The following is a 25,220-nucleotide window of genomic DNA, read 5'->3' on the forward strand; positions in this document are numbered from 1 at the left end:
TTGAAGATGAGTACCATCTTATTCTAATATGCAAATGTTTTCTGAGGGCAGAATTTATACCAAGAAAATATTATGAATTTCCAACAAGGCAAAAGTTTAACATTTGAATATCATTGAAACAACTGTACAAAGTGCTTGTCCACCCAGACACATTGCAACAGGTTAACACAGATACCCAACTCAGACACATCATACTGGAACATCATAAAACAGTCTTTGAGTCGCCCAGTCTTTGTTTTATCCTCTACTGCAGAACGTCAGGCAGGCACAAGTACCACCTTTTTATATGGTGTGATGCTGAAAGGTGAACAAACTCTGACCTTCCCCTCTCTGGAGGACAGATTAGACCGTGACCAAGGCTATTACATATTCCTGGCCCTGGCTTATCATCAATTCCTACCTGTGTATATACTTGTCAACCATACTCTGTATATCACTTGCTTGATAACTGTGTTAGAACCTACACCAAAACATGGTTCTTAATTGTAATAAAGAAGTTGTTCCTACATAAATTCTTATCCTTACCTAGTTGGACAGGTGGTTCCCTTTTCTGTCAACTTCTATGTTTGTTCTCTTACAAAACTTTTCAAGAAATTGAAAAACATTATATACTTTTTATTCAACTATATTTTGTTCCAGCTTACAATATCTGTTTATGACTAATGATATTCAATTATGTGCAAACTTAGCATATTTTCAGTTTGTATGCTTTGTATAACTGTGACTCTTCATGTCTGTCTGTTTGAATAAAGACACTGAACTTGTTTTGAAACAGTATTTGAAAAAACTAAACGACAAACACCATTGAAGATGTGAAAGTATTTAATCTTAAACAGTGAAAATGAATAAAGATGTTAAGCAATCTGAGAAGTTACTGTCTAGTCCATCCCAAATCTCACACTGAACATGGCAGTTCCATCAAGTCTTGCTGTCAGGTCAGATTCAGTAAGTTGTCTTTGTAAAAATTGTCATCACAGAGACAAAGAATGTAAACCTTGTGATATACCAGTAAATAACAAACAATTAAAGGTGTGATAAAGACCATACAAAAAGGGTATTATAGAAGTCTGGCTGATGGATCAATGAAATTTGGCATAGATTTGCTAATTAATGTCTGTCTGCATTGTACCATTACAGAAAACATTGCAGATCAGCTTGGCTCAATTACCCATATGTTATTGTGACAAGCAATTTGGTGAGTGATTGCACATCACTGCAGTGCATGTAATTCAGCAGTGAAGATTCAGACAACACGCTGAACACAACAAACCATCTGCTCTGCAACTTCACCAAGACAGCTGTCATGCTGATTGGACAGAAACACCGAAAAGTGTGTCACCGCTCAGTGGGAGGAAGTCACAAGGCGTTGCAGGTCAGACATTTACTCTTTAATGCTACAAACAAGCATGAATGCATGCTGACAGACCAAGAATCATAACAAGTGTGAAACGGGAATGTCAAATCCTGTCAATGCTAAGGGATGCAACTCTGCACAATAATTTTGATCTCTAAGCCTCTTTCACCCATTCCAACATTAATATCATAATACACAAATCATCAAGGTATGACTATTAATCAATAATTGTCATAAAAGATAGGAATAATTCACTGTCTACAGAACCTGACCACCATGTTCAGAGTGAGAGTTTGGTAGACATTCTAGAAGCGTATGATGTCTGACATGTGTCACTTCTATATTTCCAGCCTGATGATGACAAATGAACTGCATATCACATGGAAGAAGTTGTTGACACAGAGAGAAAGAAACTGACACAGAAACCTCTACACTATGTCTACAGGACAATTTTAATATGAACATGATTGTGACATACATACAGGACAAAGCTTAACAACTGTAATGAATGATTCTGAAAATGATTCTCTATTTATAATATGTATAGGATGTGTAACACAAAGAAAGAGCACATAACAGTAATTTCATACAGTTCATTTATTCCACTAAGTGAAATGTTCGAGAGAATATTTCAGAATGTTTATGTTCTGCAATACAGTTGTTTACATGAGACACCCATTATATTATTGGTAATTTAAACTTCAAAATCTCTCCAAAATTTCACAAAGTCACTGTAACAAATCTCATGGTTGTCCCTCATCATCAAATCAATGTTTGCAACCAACAATCACAAAATTCCATAGCACAGACATATGATTTGCATGTTTATAATACTTCAATAAACTCAACCACATGCATATTATTGGGGTAGATATCTAACAACTGTGTCATATCTCATTTTCAACTTCAGAATTTTAATTCCAATATCAATTGTACAATATTAAAATTGTTGAAAAGTATCAAAATCTTTTCAAACTGCTTTACTTGTTATTTAAGCCATAAACTATCAGCAGTAATTGTTACACGTAGAATTGAGCTAAATTTGTTACTGACAGCATAAAAAAACATATTTCTCAAAGCAACATACAGTTACAGTGCAAGACTTTTTTGCTGTAGTTTTTGTCCATACTGGTACATTAAAATTTACACTGAAGATAAATAATGTTTTGAAATAGATTTGATGAAACAAAACATTACTTCATAATAATGTGCAAATATTCGGCATAAACGCTGGTCCGTCATACGTCACCTTGGTGATTCAACACCATCAACCAAAATAAAACATTAGTTATTAGGCATGGACATCTCAACATGTTATCTACATTACTTTGCTATTTCTATGGAGTCAATATGCTATGTATATGTTAGTGGTCCTTAATTCCCATTCTTACCTTCCACACAAGCTAAAACCTCGACACATTGCACAAAGCTGATCAAAATTGATGCTCCAACTGTTGTTTCACCTGCACAGGAAAATCTACTGATATTTCATTATTTTCTTGACTAGAAGTAATGGACAGAGGTTCTGATGCCAATGTCCCATAACATATTGACATCTAAAGCAGACAGAATTATATACAGAAATTTTATATTAAATCTTTCACAAGAAAGTTATTTTTATCTGAATCCAGAGAAGACACATGAAGGTTTCCATACAAGAGAGATGTTAACGGCATGCAGAAACAACATTCACATCAGTACTTTACTCCATGCATGCTGACATCAAACCTTTGTGGCCACACTGAGATAATATATGAAGTATTGGAATGTAGAGTTATTTCCCTTAGATCACTAAATCCCTTAAAAGTTGCAAATTGAAGGGGCAAGGTGCATGTTTAAATCACATATTTATTGACTAATAATTTGTAAAAGCCAGTTTGCTCAAATGCTCAAAATAAAATGATGAGAGATAAAATACATTATTGTCATATACTTGCCAGGTAAAGACTTTGTTGGTACATTTTTTGGTATGGAAGAAAATAACAACAAATTGATTAAGAAGTAGCGATAATTAAGGAAAGTCCAAAAGCAATGACAGATTTCCATATGTGACAAATAATATGGGATTTGCAACAAAGGAAGAAGGTCTTTGACCATCAAGATGTCTTTTACGTTTATGATTTTGGCTCTTTTGACCTGACTTCCTTTACCCCTTATTCCCACTGATGACAGATGACTGAATTATGAAAATCTGGCCTGCATCTCATAAAAACTATATACATAATTTTGTAGTTAAAAGAAAATCAATTGTTGATGTCATATTATTTACAATATTTCATGACCGTTAAACTATAAATAGTCTTAAAAAGTTCATATTTCATCCTAAACATGACTTTGTGACCAGTTCCATATATCCTATACACAATTTCATCACATGCCATGTACACAGGTGTCAGTAAATCATCCAAACTGCTTAATTTTGATTGAATATTCCTTGATCGACAAATGAACATAAAAGAAACAAGAATGTTATTCACAAGAAACCACTGGAGAACCAATTTTCACCACATCTATAATCTTGACTGTTCTTGGAGTGTCTCCCTTTAGCACTTGAAGGTCGAGATACAGTAGAGAATCTGCTTGCAGAACGCAGAATCTCTGACCAGTTGACGGCAGCCCGTTGAGCAGGTGAGAGACATGGACCCATCACTGATGTCGGAGTATTTTTGTTGCTCGGTCATTGGCGTTATCAACTCGGACATTCAACGACCCTGCCTAAAGTGTTGAAAATGAAGAAAACACAAAAGAAACTGAGAACAGACAACAAAACATAAAACAAACGATAGTGATCAAGAGAAAAGAAGACCCAGAAAAATCACAAATCAACAGAGAGTGAGCATTCCTTACTAAATTACTACAAAACAATACAACCATATTTCCCTTTCAAAACCAAACCATTCCATCATTTTTTCATTTCAAAACTGAACAGGCACACTGAAGCAGCATTGAAAGATTTGAATTGATTTACAAGAAAAGTGACCTCAACTGGTGTTGGTTTATAAAGGAAATATAATTCCACTACACCAAGTCATGCATAGTAATGAGATTCTAGCCAAGACAAATAAATACCTACTACAAAATACCATCAATATGTTCATCCTTAACACAGCTAAATTAGAATTAACATGGCATAATTTGATCATTAAACTAATGCCTTAAGAGCTAATGATGAAGTCTCAGCTAATCAACAATGATTTGACTACATTTCTTTACTCTATTAGCAACATTATTATGCTTAAAACATAGCATTACCAGCAGAAGAGAAATACATTATATTTCTATACAAAGTTGACATCAATGTCCATCAAGAAAAACAATCCTAAAGAATTCATTATGATTATAATGCTAACATGAATTACTTCCTACTTCCTAAGATCAAATCTTACCACATACAATCCTAACATATTGTCTTGGCTAGTTTCAAGCAAATATGTTTCTCTTCAAAAACGAGGGTGATGAAAAGCTCATCCCATGGTTATGAAATGTGTTTTTGCAAACAGTTTCAGCCAAATGATTCTCTAGATGGTAAGTGTGGTTCATATATTGTAGAAAAAGAAATTTGCACTAATGGACTCCAAACTGAAGAAGAAAAACAAAGATGAGAACAAATGTAAGATTTGAAACCACACTCGACTGGCCAGTTACACTTTTTGAGACCTAAGCCTCTTTAAGGAGCTTTGTAGCTCTCTTATTAGCTTCAGTGATGCGAATCTCATTAGATGTAGCCTGCAAAAACAAGGCAGATTATTCAATGTTATTAATGGAAGTGTTAGTGACTGCTTATCTGAAACAGAACAATTTCATTAAGATACACAGGTTGGTTCAGTCAACAGAACGTCTGTCTGTCAGGCATGCAATGGTAAGCTCCACAGTCTGCTGCCTGTTTTCATGCCCAGATTTAATCTAGTAACAAGTTCCCTGTGGGAGAATCTCTGTATAATTAGGGTAACTGCTAGATTGATATAGACATAATATAATTTGTGAAAGCAGACAAAAACGCTTTTGAGCTACTCGGCTAAAACTTGCTATGACTGCCAAATTATCTGGAACCTAGGTGCTTTTAATGCCAAGTATTTTCATGACAGCCTACTTCAATAATACTCCTATAGCAGAATCTATAATCTCCCTATCTTTGCTTATGCTATAATTAGGCTTTTTGTAATTACTTGTCGTAATTCCCTAAGAAACTTGAAATACTACTAGCCCTGAGGTTATGAAACTGTAACATTAGACATGCTAACTTGGGTGAGCAGGCTAGTGTAAATTTGAGGAAATTAAAAACATTTTCCTAAAGTGTTACTTGTATTTGGGGATATAAGATAGAAATGATTCTGATTAAAATCAGGATGACTTTCAATAGTCTTAACAGCATGTCCTATTCACATAATCTACTTTTCTTGAAACCTCAAGTATCTGTTTGGTTCCGTTGCCTTCAGGACAACAAGGAGCTTACCGTATTACTGAAATTGGCCAGGGCACAGATGACTGAATAACTAATCTTGAACAACATGCATTGCAATCAATCAAAATCATACAATCCACAGCAAAGACACTCCAAACTGCATTTTTCAATCATTTTGCTCTTAAACTAAAGCCCAACTTCAAGGAGAATCAGCCAGTAGGTACAGAATCTCTTTGATGCACTGCTCAGTGAACGCCCACCTCTTTTCTCATTTATCAAGTACCAATCTAAGCTCAGGTTCCTGTAACTAGATACTTCCTATCAATTACTTTAAACTCACCCTAAACTAATTAATATATGGTATTTCACAGGCAATTCTGTGTCAAAACAACCCCCAAACTTCATGCTGCCTTATTACTGAGGAGACTTTTCAGCTTATCCATGAGGACCACGAAGATGACTACCAATGTGGGCATTGTGCAGATCCTGTTTAATTCTTGTACCTGAAACTTTCCACTTCCGTTGTCATTACACCAACAGGACAGAGAATATCAATTATCCTCTTAAGGGACAAGCAGACGAAATCATTGATTGGGAACTGGGTCAGCCTGACATTTTCTTGGATTAACACATGGAACAAAATAGATTTAATTTCACCAAAAAAAAAGAACAAAAATTACCATGATTATGTTCCATTCTGTGAGTGGTGATAAAGAATATCTTATGTTTTATTGCACTCTGTGAGTATTTTCAAGACAAATAACTGAATAATTTGAACCATTTTGGTAATGATTACCGTCTGAAAAATCTTGTGATTCATGGCATTCAGGCTTAAATCTGATCAATGTTTAAGTAGCAATCTGGTTAGGAAAGTATTCCTTAGCACTGGTGGTGAGGGACATTAAAGTGCCCCTTCTATCACAAGCAACCATTGGTTGCCTCTCCAGGATTGGGCTGGTGGAACTTATTGAGTATATGAAAGGTGTTCTGTACAATGCAGAGCAGTGAGAAGAACGTTACCTTCTGATTGATGCGATCAACCTGTCTGTTCTGTGAGTCGATCTCACTACCCATGTCAATAGCCATGTTACGGAGGTTGCCAATCATTCCGCTGACCTCGCTCACATTCTGTTCCATCTCATCTTCACGAGCATCGTTTGTGATCCTGGAACATATATGTACAAACAATGTTATCCTTCAAATGTATTCTCAAAAGTTATACATATAATTCACATTGATTATGACTTATGGGGCTTAATTAGAAGGGGGTCGGGGTAGGGAAAGTCTCATGTTTCTTGCAATAGCATTCTAATCAAGGGATCCCAACATTTAGTGTTGGAACTTTGGAAGGGTTGGGGGGCGTCCTTTATGGTTCCTGCTCTAGACACATGAATAATTTTCAAGGTACACTTAAAGGAAGCAATCAAATCCAATACTGACTGACCACAAGTAACATCTGATATAGAAACTCAAAGGTGTCATGTTCTTGAAAATCACTTTCCACGAGAGGCTTCGGTAGAAAAAAATGAGTAGTGCTAAAAATAGTGGGATAATGGAGTTAAACAGCAGCACCTGGACTGAACACTACTTTTAATTTCAACACTATAAAATTTAATAACGAGTGAGTGAGGTTTTACACTGCTTTAAGCAATATTACAGCAATATCACGACTGGGGACACCACCAATGGGCTTCACACATTGTACCCATGTCGGGAATCAAACCTGGGTTTTTGGCGTGACGAGCAAACCACTTTAACTACCTGACCGCGACTAATAATAATGATAATAATGATGATGATGATATTTATATAGCACTGAAATTCACATCACTAAGGGACATGCTCAAAGCATTAGCAGCAAATATACATATAGCGTTGGACATTTGCAATGAATTTCTTGCTTCTTATGCATCTCTCATCAACCTAAAAACCTAAAACATGATACAGTATATTGATTTTGAGAATCATTTTGCGTTCGTGGATGCAGCTGTGCAGTTGCTGTGGCAGCTATATTGGTAATAGGATTCAAACATCTGAACAAAGTAAGCTTTTATCATTGGTGGGAACAAGTAAGTGGAATTTCACCTTTAATGCTCTAGGAGTTCCTGAACAGAAGATGCAGATGCTGATGGGCAAGCAGGCCATGACAAAAGCACACTTGACCTTAAGTCAGGTGAGCGAATACAAATTCAGGTTCTGATTAGAAATATGAAAACAGTTGAAGATAATGCCAAGTGAAATACCATGCTTGGGAAAATATTGTTGTGTCAGCTTCAAAGGTTTGCCATGTCAGTTTTCAGTTAAATCAAACGGTTCCTAGCCATGTTACAACACTTTACATGTGTCCAGCTACAGCTCCTTATGAAGACATAGGACAAGGTGTTTGTGACTGTGTTGGAATATTATGAAAGGTTGTGGGTCTCTCATTCCTGCCCAACTTAATTCTCTAAGCCCAGAAATCAATGCCAAAAAGCTCAAGCATGATGGTTTCACCATACAAACCTCACATAGATGATACAGCATTCTTGCTGAGAAAAGTTTGAATATTTTATTCCTACCCCTGCTTTAACTCTTGTCTGCCTCTTGTTGACCTGGATTGCACAAAAGACTTTAAGTCTTTGATGCAATAATGAAGAAAGGAAATTAGTCTGTCTCAAAACCAAAGTAATTTCCTCATTGTGCACAGCTTTAATCATATATTTGTTAATGCACTTAGAAAACCAACACATTTGTCAGCATTATGTTGGAACAGCTATTTCACAATAATTACTAATTTCCTGAAAATTGTTTTTGTTGTGAAAATCCAATCTAACAGACACCACATTGTCAGCTTTGAAAGAAATCCTACATACCAGTACATGATACAGAGTTACTCAATCATCAACAAAGTCACACAGACCAGTCAGTATTATATATACAGAATCCATGGCACAAATACCATAAAACTACAAGCTAGAGGAATACGCAACACTTGTCTAAACCATATAGAATATGAGGAGGTATCCAAACATATTCAGCCAAGCATATATAGAACTAAAATACTGTTGTAAGCTTTCATTATTTTTAAACATTGTCCCTTTACAGTTCAATGCACTCGTTCAATCTCTATTCCAGGTCAGTTATTCTTGTATAGAAGAAGGTCAAACCCTTGTCTGTCAGCCCCCAGGGCACTAACATTTGACTATGTAGATATTCATGTATGATTCTTTCTATTGACCTACAAGAAGCCTGTTGCCTCCTCCATCTGAATGAGTGTAATGCATCTCTTGTTTAGTACCAGCTAGGTTGTAGATGGCATCAATGGTTTTCTTATGGTGCAAGGCGTGGGTCGACATGACCATGGGGGTTTTCCAAGCTGAAATTCCTTTACCCAAAGTGGCATATGATGGGTTGGCTTCCCCATAAACAGCATGCAGCTGTTCATCAATATTCTCTGGTGATTGACCCTTGAGGGTAAAATATTTGATGACAGCTCTGTATTTTTCACCATTTCAATGCTAAAGAGTTTGATACCACAGAGCTGAATTCAATTACAAGCAGGTAACTGGATTGAAGCATGCCAAATTGTGAAGATGAGTGAGTGAGTGAGCGAGTTGGGTTTAACGCTGCTTTTAACATTATTCCAGTTATATCACGGCGTGTCAGCTTAATGTGGGAGGAAAGCCGGAAGTGATGCAGGTCTCAGATGTTTACCACTTCGGTGAAACCCATGAGCACGGCAATACAAGTATGAGTTTTCTCTCGTAAGCATAACAACAAAAACAACAAACTAGATGTGCCAGACTCAACATTTTCTGGTATCCCCTCGTAAATGCATCAGAGGAGAAATAATTTCTAGCACAGACGATAATTATAAGCTTTACCACATTGCCTCTTAAGCTTGTAATTAAGCTTGTGTTTATACTTTCATCCTTGCTGCTTATATTATCTCTGGGCAAAATTAAAATTTTCCACGGTTACAAATCAATAGTTTGAGTGATCTCAAAGTAATTTGGGAGCAACAGCAACATGACATCACAAGGCAGCATCATAACAGACAATCACAAGGATGTTTAAAAAGGATGCATTGTCCATAACATCCCTTGGCTGAACTTGCAATACAGGATCAACATTTCATACATTGTTCTGAATTTCATACTTTACAGACAAAAGCTTTCGTGTGTAAAAACAAGAGATTAAGGTGAGGTAGTTGATAGCATGATTAATTTGGGTTACAATGAAACACATTCAGTCAAGTAACGGAGCTTGACCATCCCGTCCACATTTTATTCATCTCTTATTACAACATGAGGAACTTCGGATCTATTCTCTCAATAAGAAGTTGGGAATGCTGAACGTCCTATAAGATTTTCTGCAGACAGGACTGAAGAGTCTGGACATAATACCACATGCAACACCCACATACACCTCCTATACTGCCTAGCCATCTGCATGTTTAGAGGGTGCATTTCTTGTTTTAACCCGCTCACTGAAAGTGAATAGTGAAAGTTAAGTAACCCATCTGTATAAGACGCGTATAAGACAAACATAAGATTGGTACAAGCCAGCATATATTTAGCTCGGTAATACACTTTGTATCACAGTCTGATTGTGGAACAGATCCCATCAAACTCAAAATGTTGACGACTGGTCTCAATCATCATGCCTCAGATCTGCTACATCTGTCCAAGATACGGAATTGAGGGCAAACAGCCAATCAAATTACAAACCCAGGGTTAGAAACTAACAGTTTTTGTCCACTAGTCCTTATAATGATAACATATAGCAAAACCCTTAAAATGGGCCAATTTCTACTAGTCCTTAGGATACCTTTACCATTGGGCAGTTTGGTAAGGACAACAGGACTAGTGCCAATTTCTAACGCTGCAAACCACATACACAGGTCTATTAATGTTAAAGATTCTGGGCAGACCATTTGAATCGACTCCATGCAGCTCATCTGCAAGCTTGACTGCCACATGTAATCCCATATTTGACTGATTACCACATTGCAGCGTGGACAATGCAGGCACTGCAAGAATAGTAGGTGGTCATGTGCAGTGAAATAAGATGAAAACAGGTTCAACTTAAACTTGGTTGTCTGGAGACAGGCATCTGAAAGTCACACTGACATTGTCAGGTATGGTGGTAGTTAATTGACAGCCCATGGATGCTTCTACACATAGTCCATGGGCAGGTTGCAGGACAGTACTCTCCTTGACAACATGCTGGTGCTGCACTGTGCACACAACACTCGTCCCATCACTGTATACTTGCAGCAGAACAATATAACATTATCATGCACCAACACTGATCCCCATTTTTTCCCATGATGATGTCTCCATAGTCAACAGTCCAGAGCCATGCTAGATGAATTATACCTTGTTGTTTCAAGAAGAATGGGACAGGTTACCCCAAATAACCATTGGAGAGTTGATCAGGAGCATGCTCAATCGAATCAACAAATGCCTGTTGAATTGTGGTGGGTGTACCTATGTTTAATGGGTCCTTCAGTTTCCTTCTTGGACATGAACTTGTGATGATCATTATTTGTCAGATCTGTTATCATTCTTGGACATCTCCGACTTATTTTTCACTGTATACTTTGACTCAGAATCATGCTAGGATGAGTAACCAACTTAAAGCTGACAACCGAACAAAGTACCACTGTCAACCAAAATATAAGGGAAAAAAGTTTTTCAACTATCAACACTTATAAATGATGACAGTGGTGGAACGGGAAAATAAAACACTAATCTGATTTCTTGTAGCACATAAGTTATTCCTAGTTTTCGAATAGGTCTTTACGCAGGATAATATAATATGTTAAAAAGGTTGAATCCCCTGTAAATGGGTCAAGACATTTAAGATCAAAGCCATTGATTATATTGAATATGGTTTCCAATACAAAAGCATGAATATTTGTAAATAAAATATCCCCAACTGAGATGCAGCAATCTGAGATAGTTCTGACGGTGCTAACAGTTTGCTGCACAGCAAGCATTAAATTTCTTCAAATTGACTTTGTGAAATAACATATCTTTTTAAAAACAAAGCAGGATTGGCTATATTCATTGGAAACTCCTCCACTGATATCCAAGCATATATCTATTGAGATCCTGTTGGGAAATACCCCTGGGATAACTGCTGGATGTGTTGCTTAGATCATCAACTGGAAGGAGGAGCAAGTCGAATCTGGCTGGATTCAGGGGAGCTTGTTCCCATGTCCCACCGTATCTAGCCTTATAAGATGGCAATCTGACCTGCTGTATAAGCTGGGTTCCTTCTGAAGAAATATTGGCAAGGTTTTACATCCGAAAAAGATGAACCAGTTGTAAACAGAGATTGAAGGTAAAGACATTGGCAGACTAGTGTTTATACTAAGAAGTATGTCCTGTTCTTTTTTAATCTGAGTGGGGATTGGATGTTTTTGGTTGTTAAAGCAATATATAATTTAGTGAATGATATTGTGTTCTAGTTGTCACAAAAATATTTCCAGAAACAAGGTGCAAGTACAAATATCCTTGGGAATGGTAAACTATAGCACACCGGGGGCACTAAACATTGATTGTCTGTTGCTATACATGACAAGCATTAGGGAGCAAGTGAAAATGGGGTGTCTGAAATGTGTTTGAAAAGCAGCCAGCCCTTGACATAATCCATTTCAAAATATTAATGGAAGAGTAATAACTATTCCCTCTGAAGAATAACCAGACTCAAAAGGGCAGGGAAGAGGGCTGTACTTGAGAAGTTGATGCCATTATCACCAATTCAACAGCAATAGTGTACATGGCTGAACGTGGCATGCAAACCACTAGATGATGGTACACAGACACATCAACAGTCAGGTTATGGCCCATTTCAGTTTCATTCACAACAAGAATGAGGCACTCAGGATCCATTAACATGTTCACATTTTTAAAGTATACATGTAGAGATCAATTGACAATTCCCTGGAGGTCACATGTATCCTCAAACAAAGCTCTGTATGCGTCAGGGGCACAGGTGACCCAGTTGTCTAAGTGTCTGCAATTACCTGCCAGGACTTGATAGTCCTGAGTTTGAATCCCAGGTTCAACCTGCTAAGGACCCATGTCTGCAAGCACAATACTTATGCTTAGGGGTTTCACTTATAAGGTAAACATCTATGACTTGCATGAATTTCAGCTTCCAAGACACAACAAGTGATGTTATTGAAATGCTGAACAAATAGGCATTAATTAAACCCAACTCATTCACACTGTGTCTGTGTATATGTTCCATAACACATTGTTGTATTCCACTTTAACAATAGCACAACAATATCATGGTAGGGGAAACTAAGGAATGGCCTTACATACTGTACCAAATTGAATCCAACTTGGGTCCACAAATGCAAATAGGCGACCCGAACTCCCTATATTTGTGAGGCCACATCAGTTAGGGTGGTGGCAGTTCCTTGAGAGGTGCATGGTACAACTTACAAGTGAAAAACATACAGTTCCCAGTTTCAATGATGGCTCATATGATAAAACATTTTTTGATGTCACTTACAGCCAACATTTAACGGTCCACAAAAACAAATGCATGTTTAACACCCAGGTGATCGAACTGTGTACGTTTGTCAATTTTACACTTTGCTACAGAAACACTTTCATCTCATCTGTCTGTAACACAGTTAGACATGTTTTTACACCACACATGGTTTCTTCCTGCTATAACAAATGGAGTTTACTTGGCTAGTGACGCAGAGTTCCATTTGTACAACACCAATACTTGAAATTATCTAATTCTCAAAGGTCGCCGGGGAATTTTTTTATTTTTTTTTTACAAAGTTGGTTAAACTAAGGTGAATGTAGTTATTTTGGGGGATATGTAAGCATGAATTAACTCAATTTAAGTGACTGTGAAAATACTCAATTAAAGCTTAGTCGGCCAGGTCAGCATGCACTGCTGAGTGGTGATAAAGAAGAAAGCTGGTAATTATCTAAAAATAGAGGAACATGTTGGACCAAAGTCCATCCTTGAGTGATCTTTCACATGCCAAATGCACTATGTTGTGATCCTGCAGGGCATACAATTGTCAAGTCCTCAACAATTTTCAGGAAACTATTTTGTGCACACTGGAAAGTCATTTATCATTCAAATCTGGTTTCTGCATTAGCTAGACAGTGCAAGACGAATTACGGGCTGTATTGGTCCAGTTGAGACAGATATAATTGAAAACCATTAATAATGTGGGTCAGCTTAGCTTACAAGTTAATTAAGTCATTTACATGATCTCATGTGATTAGAAGTAACATTAGTAAAGTTTGTTTGTTGTTTAACGCTGCACTCAGCAATAATCCAGCTATATCATGCCGGTCTGTAAATAATCGAGTCTGGACCAGACATTCCAGTGATTGACATCATGAGCATCAATCTACGCAACTGGGATACAATAACGTGCATCAACCAAGTCAGTGAGCCAGACCACCCGATCCCATTAGTCGCCTCTTACGACAAGCATGTGTTACTGAAGACCCATTCTAACCCGAATCTTCACAGGTACATTACTAATGACACACAATGACAAATACAAACAGTCATAAAACATTCACATAAAAACAAATGCTACTATACAAATACATAGTATCTTAATATGGCTTTATTGACACTGCAAGGTCAATAGTGAGTGAGTGTGTCAGATCATTATTGTTGTAAATATGTTCCAGCCATACATGGTGTGTCACCTTAATGTAGGAGGAAATAATAAAGCGATAGAAGACTTTGTAACACATGAAACATGGTGCTGACCAACCAGGATCACCATCGGGGAGAATCTGGGATTAGAACCCATGATCATATGATCCTGGCATGGCACCTCAGAGTTAGAAACTAACCGTTTTCATCCACTTGTTCTTATAATGATAACATATGGAAAAACCCTTTAAAAGGTCACATTTCTACTAGTCCTTATGATACCTTTACCATTGGGCAGTTTGGCAAGGACTTCAGGACTAGTGCCAATTTCTAACACTCCACCTAAGACAACTGGGCCAGCTGTGCTCCCTTAATATACAAGATATTCTCTTTTCTGAAAATCTGTCAAGTAAAAACTAAGAGAAGGTTTGTTTATGTCTCTACACATTATTATCACTTGTCTCTTGAATCTTCCATGCTCTAAGTGAATATCCAATACAGTTTTCATGTGGCTCCTTTTCCATTGATTCAATGGCATAAAAGCTGAAGAAGTCTAATGCAAATAAATCAATCAAACATCTTCCTTGTTAATGAAAAATGAAAACATTATAAAACATATACATGATATGTCCCTTGACGGCTACAAATTAATGATGCCTGTCTGGAAATGTCCTTCAGTCAAGGGCATGTGCACTGCAATGTGATGCTGCTGCTGCTGCCACTACCTATCTAAACAAGAACTTGACTGGATGCTTGTCTCTTACCAGTACACATTGTATGACAATCTCAAATCAAAGACAGCATTACACAGTTAATGTTTATGGCTTCATGTAGAGCTACCGGAAACTGACTTGACATTTGAATCCACTGTAGGTTCAACATACATAAACATGGAAATTTAAGAACGAGTGTAGGTAAAGGAACGTGTTTGTGCACAATGTCTTTAATTGTGGAAAGGGGTAGACTGCATGACCAATTATCAACATCATCAGGGTACACTGATATAATCAGCCAGCAGCATATTGGACCACCCAACCCACATCATAGTCAAGCCTGGGGTGCTTAGGTTTCCATGTGTTTCCCAATAGGAAGTAAATCAGATGATCACAGATCACATATTGCAGTGTTTATTCTTGACTAATCCAGTGTAAGGCACAGCAGTTCCAGTCAAATATAGCGCAAAAATATTTATTATTACTTATGTGAACCAGGTGGTTGCATTGTTTTCAATACAAATGAATCAAATTAAAAGTAGTAAGTGCTTATCATAACATAAATATTCGTCAACATGCTCAACATGTTCACACTGGAAAAGAGCAGTGTGGGTACAATCCTACAAAGTTTTCTCTGATGTTTAACAGTGCACTCAGCAATTTTTCAGCTATATGACGGTGGTCTGTAAATAATTGATTCTGGACTATAGACAATCCAGTGATTAACGTCTTAAGCATCGATCCATGCAGTTGAGATACGATGACATACATCAAACAAGTCAGCAAGCCTCACCACCTGATCCCGTTAGTCGCCACTTACGAAAAGCATACCGTTAAACGCTTTTTACGGCAAGCATGGGATACTGAAGACCTATTCTAACCCAGATCTTTGAGCATTTAGAACATGTCTTACAAACAAAGCAAGGTCCATTCCATTGCATGAAACTTTCATTACTTTCCCAGATGAGATAGCAGGAAACGAAAAGCGATGTCAATCAAGCATACCCCTGTCAAATATCAGTCAAGTCACAGATATAAGACATCCATTTATGATTCTGAAGATCAGTGAGCTGAGTAAGTGGCACCAATTTCTGAAGCTGACAATTCCACAAAATGTTTGCTTTCTTTTGTTTGGCATCTTTTTGAAAATAACCTGGCATTAATGTCACTGAGGGCTCTACCTTTTGGGCAACTAGAATGAACACAAACTCTATCTCTTTCTGTTACCTAAAGCTCTGATCTTGTTCATTTGCAGTCTTGCCAGTAAACTAAATATTAACAGCTCATGTAAAAGGGTACAATCTGTAACAAAAGATAAGTTTATGTTGGTCCCTACTGACATAGTAAATCATCAACATGATTTTGCTCTGTCTTACGTAATGAGCTTGTTGAGTTCAGGCTTCATATACCTATGGCCGTACAATATAATGCATTTCCATATCAACACCAACCCAATAGCAATGACAACAGTCTAAATGCACTAAAGTGGCAAAGCATTGTAAACCAAACAAGTGAAATGAACATTGATTGAACTGGCAACACTGCTGGAAACATCAGTCAATAATGTCGCTCATGCCCTTGTTGCTTTAGCGATGCACCATTTCACATTGACCTTCAAACAGAACTGGCATAAAGGGCATAGCACTCAAACTTGGGAGGATTCAGATAATGCTCTTTATGCCACAGTCGGCATTATTGCAGCTATCTCTTGGCTGTAAATAATCAGGTCTGGGCCAGGCAAACCAGTGACTGACAGCAAGACTGGAGAACACTGACCACACTGTTTGGGCTCCATGACCTACAATCAGACTGGCCAAACACTGTTACCACCAAGTCCACAAATCAGTGAGGACAAATATTGGTGCCCAAGACAGCCTACAGGCTTCTGAAGCTGGTAACAGATTGGATTATTAGGCCTATGCTTCTAATCAAGAAAGAGTTTCAAATTTTGAAATAATTAACTTAGATACAAAATTTAAGTCCTTATAATGATAGCATATAGCAGAACCTTTAAAAATGTCAAATTTCATCTAGTCCTTAGGTTACCTTTACTATTGAGCAGTTCGGCAAGGACTTTAGGACTAGTGCCAATTTCTTACCCTGATGACTGTAGTTCAAAATGTATCTTCACGTAATCCCCAGTCACATCTGACCTCTTAGCCAAACTAGCATTACCATGACAACATTAAACACATGTACATGACATCGCAATCAAGAACATATATACATACCATAATTTAGGATACATAATCATACATTCTACAATGTATGAGATGGAACAATCTGTCTGTTTACAAAGGGGAATAACTCTTGTGGACCTTTCTTGCATACCACTAATAATATAGCAACTACATAATATTATCATCAAAAGTGCTACCCACAAGCCCCTAATAAAATCTTTTAATCCTCTTCTGTGTGTTGTTTGTCCTATCTTCGAGGCCACACTGAGTAACCTCCCCTCTGCTAGGTGGAGTTGTCGTGATTCCCATGTGATTGACGATTACCTTGTGAATCCAGTGGTTGAGCATGATCAACTGCAGTGGAATAATAGCAACCTTCATCTCACAGGACCCGCAAACAGCAGAACCAAAAACACCGAAAGCAAGAAAGTCGGTCCGGGAGGATCCAGAACACCCAAATGAAACATGTAAAGACAGTCCTTGTCAACTTTTTGAAACTTACTGGAGGCATGTTACTTTCTTGAAGCCCCAAAGACACAGAGATGCCTGCTAGGCCGAGGTAGCCTGGTATCCAGACATTGGGCTTAGCCGCAGCATTCTCAAGCTTCCTGTACTCTGTATCTGACAAATCACAACAAAAACCACACCGGGATCCCCAATTGCAATCGCATCTGGGGCACACAGCCAGGATTGCCATCCAAAATGCAGTAATCATGACTGCAATTACTGCATTCATGAAATTACAAGAGAAAGAGGAGGAAGATAATAAAGTGAGTAAGTGAGTGAGATTGGTTTAACACCGCTTTAAGCAATATTCCAGCAATATCACGGTGGGGGACACCAGAAATGGGCTCCACACATTGTACCCATGTTGGGAATCGAACCCGGGTCTTTGACGTGACGAGTGAGTGAGTGAGTGAGTGAGTGAGTGAGTATGGTTTTACGCCGCTATTAGAAATATTCCAGCAATATCACGGCAAGAACCCGGGTCTTCTGTGTGACGAGCGAACGCTTTAACCACTAGGCTACCCGACAGGCCCTGAAGATAATAAAGATTCCAAAGCTAGAAATCATAGTATTTACAACAAATTGTCAGAATTATGAATGAAAAATGTGAGAGTCACCGAAAATTAAATTAGTGTTCTCGGCAACTAAACAGTATCCAAAACCAACACAATTAAAAATGGAGCAAAAAACGTAAAATTGAGCAAATTAATAAAGTGTCAAAAACAATGTTAAATTATAAGAATAATATAATAAATTTAAAACAGTACCTAGTAATAATGGTAGGATCCAGCCCAAAAGGCTAAAATTATGGAGCATTTGGACTTTGGGTTTAAGCACACAGGGACTGGCACACATGAATGCACAAAATATTTCATGAAATATGACTGACCTTTCATAATGGCAACAGGACAGGGTTCCTAATTAAGATATTTGTTTATTTGTTTGTTTGTGGTTTAACGCCACCCCCAGTAATACTCCAGCTATATGACGGCGGTCTGTAAATAATTGAGTCAGACTAGACCCGATCCAAAATTAAGAGAAGTCCCCTAGTTTGAAATTAACGATAGACTAGTGCCATATCATGTTGAGTATCCAATTAGGTAGATGGCAAATCTATAGTTGATAATTTTGCTGACAATCTATATCAATTTATTTCTTACCCTTTCTTTTGGTGCATCTAAACATAGGGGATTTCAAGAAAATGGGTTTCCATCAAAAATACTTTAATTGTTAAAGAAATACTGGGGAAGAATCATCAGGTTGGCAAAAAAGTAAACTACAGATAACATTGTTACATCTGTTCAAGAAAACACTTTTTGAATCAGAATATACTATCATACCTTGGTAAGACAAAGATAATAAACCAATATGAGATTGACTAGAAATAGACACGTCAAAGTCAACAACCTCACAATCAACACAGAGATAAGGTATGTTCTGGAAGTACAAGGTCAATGTTGCAATATAGCTTCGGACCACTGGCCATCAGAGTACGATCTGGTGACATGGTTCGTGATATTGACGTACAAAGATGATGTATTGCAAGCGCATATCTCTTGACTAATGAGAGCTTCTTGTTTATTGATTAACAATTAAATTAGAATTGATGATGGCAAAATGAGAGTCCAACGCCTTGCTTAGCAAAGGAATAATGTTGTTAGGTAATTTTTTCAAATTCGGATTTCCAATCAATAGATTCTCATCTTTTCATGAATAGATATCTGTAATGGATGCTGCAACTGGTGGACCTCCCCAGTGAAGGGCCATCACTTTCTGGCTCTGATATTGTCTTGACTGCTAAAGTCGTGATTGAGTTGTCTCAAAATAGGCGCACTGTCAGCTTGATTCTTCTAATTGCGCAGTTGCTACGAGTTGTTTTGGTTGGTGAATCATTGTATAAAACTCATTTATATGTATGGGAGTATGATATTGTTATTTCATCGAACATTGGAAGTTCACGTCTAAGAGCACTTTGTCTGAAGTTAAATCCAAAGTGGACTGTGCAAAGAGCCTTAGGCAAGAACTGTCAAGTTCCAGAAAAAAACAAAGGTTGCAGTTAATTTTCAAAGGTCTTCTTCCAGACTCTTCTCCAAAGGTTGCAATAACAAATACTTGATGATTTCATTGCTCTAGAAGCTCTTGTGGTGAAATGTACTGGCAATTCTGGGTTACACAAACTGGCCACCTGCCAGTATTAGACAAGCTGCAAAGTAGTGATGCTATATGCTACGATCTATGTCTTAATACTTAAGAGCTTTAATGAAAGAAATAAAACGGTTAATAAATGAAGCTGAATACAGATTTTGCATAAATGATAATGATGCAAATTTGCTTCTTTTTGAGAAGCAGGAAGTATTTGGAATTATTTACCAGCCATAACAGTTCTGAGAATTTTGTTCAACATTTTGTACACAGAAAATATACTATTCTCGTTTGAACACATAAGATCTAATGCAATGTATCCAAACTCAAGTCTATATGTGATAACAAGCATGTCTACAATAAACAATTAAACGCCCCTATCGTTCTAAAAGATTACATTTATGTATCTGTTTCCCAAGCCTCTTGAGCATGAGCAAGGCAGGAAATCTCACATCATTCCAACATCAATTCTCTAGATGCAGATAATTCTAGAGGTAGGTGGGATCCCTCCTGATTTAATAGAGGTAGATTTCTTTGAGTTATTCACAATGATAACTATTGTCTGATGATTCCTGCAAATGTTTTACCTCTTTTACATCATTGCCAGAATATATCAGAGGGACTGGTGGGTTTGATATCTCGCAACCCTTGGATACTTTACAGTTGTTCCTGGGAACTGATAAATCTTATGCCTTTCTTAAAGGTGATGGACCGAATTACCTTAGGACTAATTCAGAAGATATCAGGATATAAGGAAATACACGATAAACTTCCACTGAACTACCGTAGAATTTGCATCCTGTTCCCACTTCATCAGGTGACCTTGGAACTGGTGACCTTGAAACTTCAGTTGCTGATGATGTCACAACTGTTTCTGATGACGTCATTTCTGGTTGTTATGATGACTTCACTACTGGTGGATCTGTCATCATTCCCATGACCTTAAACCATGTTTCCAGCTGTTAACCTATGATCTGTGCTACTTTCATTTTTAGAAGGAGGGAGACTACATGGAGATAACTGCCGGTGCCGCAACTATAGGCCCCTGGAAGTACGACCTGTGTAAGTTAGATTGAATGTCATGCAAATATAAGTTAGTAAAAGTACTGTGGGAGCACCAACAAGCAAATGGAAACAACTTGTTCTAAGGAGACTGAGTTCCAAGACACTAGGCTGGTCGATAAAGCTTTGATCTCATGTCCTTTGAAAAGTCCCAATACTGGATTGGATAGTTCTGCGTGGCAGTAACAGTGTGTAATCGTGGTCTTTCACCATCCTGCGACTGTGGCCTTAGTTATGTTGGGTTTTTTTTTTTGTCAGTGGCAGTTTTACAAGATATGAAGAGCTGATTCCTGTGTCCCCTGTGGGGCTACTGTTGCTGTCAGATATAACCTGAGCACTCAGCATTGGGCACAGAATACAATCAGCCTGGTCCACAGTTTTCCCTTGCACAGTTATGGAATAATGTCTGTGCGCCACTGGTACTAGAGCTGCCAATTGGTTCTTGGCTACAAAGTCTTGGACAGATCTGATAAGAGATAGAACTTGAATTCTCTCAGTGAGTGAGTCCAGAGAATTGTAACACATAAATCTCTGACTCTCTAGTTGCTGTGGTCACAGCTAGCAGAAAAGCTGTATTCCCAATTTTATAAATCAGAGCCATGAGCTAAAGGCTTATACGCTTCCTTCAGAAGATCAGACAGAACTACTTATAGATTCTACTTTAGGTTAACAAGACAGAACAATCTCATCAATCTGTTTCAAACAGGGCAATTTTTTATAGTCAAACCAACATGTTGAAGCACAGAGGCTAAAGCTAAACTCTATAGTGGCATGATGAAACTTTTTATCCTGATGGAGATTGAGGAAGAAGTCTACCCCCATGGGTATAGTTACATTACCATTACTGGAACCTTCTCTACTGACAGAACTTGTCCCATCTGTTGTAGATGGTGGATGGAGGTCTCTTAGATCGTGTCATCATTCCTGGTTAAAACTCCGGTAGTTTGAGCAGTTCTACCATAGAAGCGGAAACAGTCTGGGGAACCATGCCTGACTAGGTCAAATGGGAGCTATGAGGATAATTACATAAACCATATCTTCAGCGTAGGCAAACATGTCCCTCCAGTTCATAGACCATGCTTCAGAAAAGGAGTGTCCCAAATCCATGTTGAAAATCTCTGGATGGAGAGACCATTCTGTTGCCACAAACCTGTTTCTCCAAGAAAGACTGTCTGCCAAGATGCCTAAGATGAATAAGACAAGCCTCCATCCTGCAGCTGACTGTATCTTCCACAGCAACAGACATGTAGTCTTGTTCTTCAAACTCACTGGTCTATTTTCAAGATTGGGTCAAGAGAAGCTTCCATGCCTCGAGAGTGTAGTAGATTGCTCTCATCTCCTGGCAATTGATACAGCCTACTGTATTGGCTAGTGGCATGTGGTGAGTTGTCGATATTATTTTATCAACATTTTCCTTAGTGGTCACAGTTGACGATCTTCCTGATCTTGGATCATCTTTGGGTCATTCTATTCCCCTCTTGAATTTCACTGCTCTATGCTCTTTCCTTCGCAACATTTGACACCATGTCTGCATGGATGGCTGTTATCCCTTTTAACTTGTTTGATAGGCATTACTTGGAAGTTGACGGATGACAAGATAGACACAATTTTTATGGATAACAACTTCTTTAATACTGTAAAAAGGCGACGTTTCGGTATAGATCCTTATACCGTTGTCAAGCAAGACTGAATGAGGGACATAGTGCAGAATATATATAGCAAGTGGATGATTAACAATAGAGGATTAACAGTAACAACAAGGGCATACAAGAGTGGGATAACATAGGTAGGTGTGACAACAAAGGGATTATGCTGTCACAACACGATGGAAAGAAAACACATAGCTAGAAGCCAATAGGGGGCATGAAGCCAATAAACAGGTGATTATTGGTTGATGAGTTCATAGTAGGCGGATGGGATGAAATAGCCTTGCTTGACAATGGTATAAGGATCTATACCGAAACGTCGCCTTTTTACAGTATTAAAGAAGTTGTTATCCATAAAAATTGTGTCTATCTTGTTATCCCTTTTAGTTGGAGACACTTGATGACAGCACAGTAGCCACTTTTGTCCATTCTCATCAACAGAGAATACCTAGTTGCTTTGATATCTGCAGAAATTGGCTGCCTGGTTGTGTATTTGGTTCAAATTCAGCCTGTAACCTTTGAAAGTACTGTACATCTTTCATAGTTAGGCTCAGAATATTTCAGCAACCCCTTGTTTTCCTGTGACCAGGAATGGTAACAAGGCATGAGATAGGTACTGAGATACTGGAAACAAAATAAAGAAAATTCCTGGAGCTCTGCACTCTCGTATGACTGAAGCAAAACTTAGGGGTGTCACATTCAGAGCCCCTTTATACCAAGAGCTCCCCTCTAAAACAGCCCTTGTACAAAGATTGCTTTGTTGAACAGAGCCCAGTGGTTCACATTTGAATACTAATGGGTCAAGCAACCCCTGAATGGCAAGATATGAGACATATAAAGCCAGGGAATTCATATTTCCTCTGCAACTGAGTTTGTTTTTGAAGAAATCTAAAGCAGTTCAAGTAAGATCTAGCAAAGGTTGGATCAGAAATGCCCATTAAGTCTTTCCATTATTGCCGCAAATATCATTGTGGGTGCACCAAATAAGCACTGCACACCGTAGACTGTCTTTGTGAAAGTACTGGAATTATAACAGTTGTAATTATATCTATTTGTGAAACGAGACTTTAAATGATTGGCATGTACTCACTTTGTGATGTAGCCTCCTGTAGGTCCTGAACCACCAGAGTCAACAATAAGCCTCGGGCCGTTTGTGTTGGTGGGGCCATCCTCAGATGCCTTCCATGTCTTGTTGTATTCAGAACCCTTCTCAAAGTTCTTTGCTCTGTTAAAAAAAACAAGAGTTTTATTAACAAAGTCAATCATCACCAGGAATCATATATGGAGTTGAGAGCTTTGTGAGTTCCCAACAGGAGAGTAGAGTACATTGACGTTTTATTACATATACACTAACATCCATCAGCCAATTTAGGAGAAAAAAATCAATGTGATGCAGGTTGTGTTCGTATATAGCTCTTGTGTAAACATGAAAACAGGAAGTGTTACAGTTGGCACATTTTCAAAGCTAAAAGTTTTGTCTCCCTCTAACTCCTCTTTGCCAAAATTCATAAGAAAAAACAAACAAACAAAAAAACACCTACAGAGTTCAATGTCCCTACTCGAACAATCCTTTTGTTTGAATAAATCATATAAATATTATCTCAAGCCACATAAACTCCCTTCACTTTTCTTTTTTCCAAAATGACATTTTAAAAGCAAACAAAATATTACAAAAACAAGATTGAAATCTCATAATTATTGATGGGATACATATAAAATGATACAATATTTGCAAAAATGAAAATCTTTATTGACCTAAAGCTACCAAAGTGATATTTGGATTTTGAATTTACTGGACGCTAGCTTCAGATTTGTGGCAAACTATACACATATACATAACCTTTATAAACAGAAATGCAATGTGAGTGAGAATGATTTACAAAGCTCTGAGACTGAGCTCCATCACCAATATGACAGTGAATGAACTTAATAATGGTGCATTATACCAATGTACCAGTGTCTTGAACCGACAAGCAAAGCCTTAAATCAATTGTCTTACAAGCTCCTGCACTGCAATGTAAAATACATCACCAAAATAATAATATATATGTAACAGCTTAACATGGGTTAAAGTAGAATACTGAACCCAGCAACTAGAACCCCACAACATTATGACCGTCCAAGGCCATAAAAGTTTGAATGAAACCGTGGAATGTGATGGGGAGAGGAGACAACAGTCAAGGATGAGAGACAGTTTATCCACCAGACTGTCTATGTATACCACTCCTTGCCTCGACTGATAGAGCCAGATAGCAAATCTCTTACACAATCACCTCTCTACCTCCCAGATTAGCCAATTAATCAGTGACAGACTTGTCTGCATCAAAACTGACATCCACTAGATGTGTCTGAAGCTGAATTGCAAATTCCTACAAAAAATGCAGTTTCCTTATACAGGGCTCCACTAACAAATTGATCCAATTTTCGGTTTGACCACATTTTTATTGAACGCTGGTGTTGTTTGCCAGATCAAATAGACACATAAAGAATGTGATGAGTTTGGGCCCCCCTTGGGAGATTTCCTTGGCTGGTTGTGTGAGAGGATATATTAATATGCATGGTAAGCTGTCACAG

The 25,220-nt window shown here is 37.9% G+C and overlaps 1 protein-coding gene across 8 annotated transcripts in view; it reads right to left on the reverse strand.

The window, feature by feature from the left end:
* Nucleotides 1-804: 804 nt before the first annotated feature.
* The window catches only part of LOC139442030 (synaptosomal-associated protein 25-like), a 126,446-nt gene continuing 102,030 nt past the window's right edge, over nt 805-25,220 (reverse strand). For 6 of the 8 annotated variants that reach the window (XM_071222791.1, XM_071222793.1, XM_071222792.1 and 3 more), the window contains 3 exons: nt 23,737-23,871; nt 6,777-6,921; nt 805-4,069 (listed from right to left, as the gene is read on the reverse strand). In XM_071222791.1, the coding sequence (XP_071078892.1) occupies nt 4,001-4,069; nt 6,777-6,921; nt 23,737-23,871 (349 nt within the window). In that variant the 3' untranslated portion in view covers nt 805-4,000. Of the gene's footprint in view, nt 5,081-6,776; nt 6,922-23,736; nt 23,872-25,220 lie in introns of all 8 variants that reach the window. The other 2 variants (XM_071222789.1, XM_071222787.1) reach the window with 1 other exon arrangement.

The sequence above is a fragment of the Haliotis cracherodii genome, unplaced genomic scaffold (assembly GCF_022045235.1).
Source record: "Haliotis cracherodii isolate W230 unplaced genomic scaffold, xgHalCrac1.p SCAF_5, whole genome shotgun sequence".
In the NCBI taxonomy this organism is placed as follows: Eukaryota; Metazoa; Mollusca; class Gastropoda; order Lepetellida; family Haliotidae; genus Haliotis; species Haliotis cracherodii.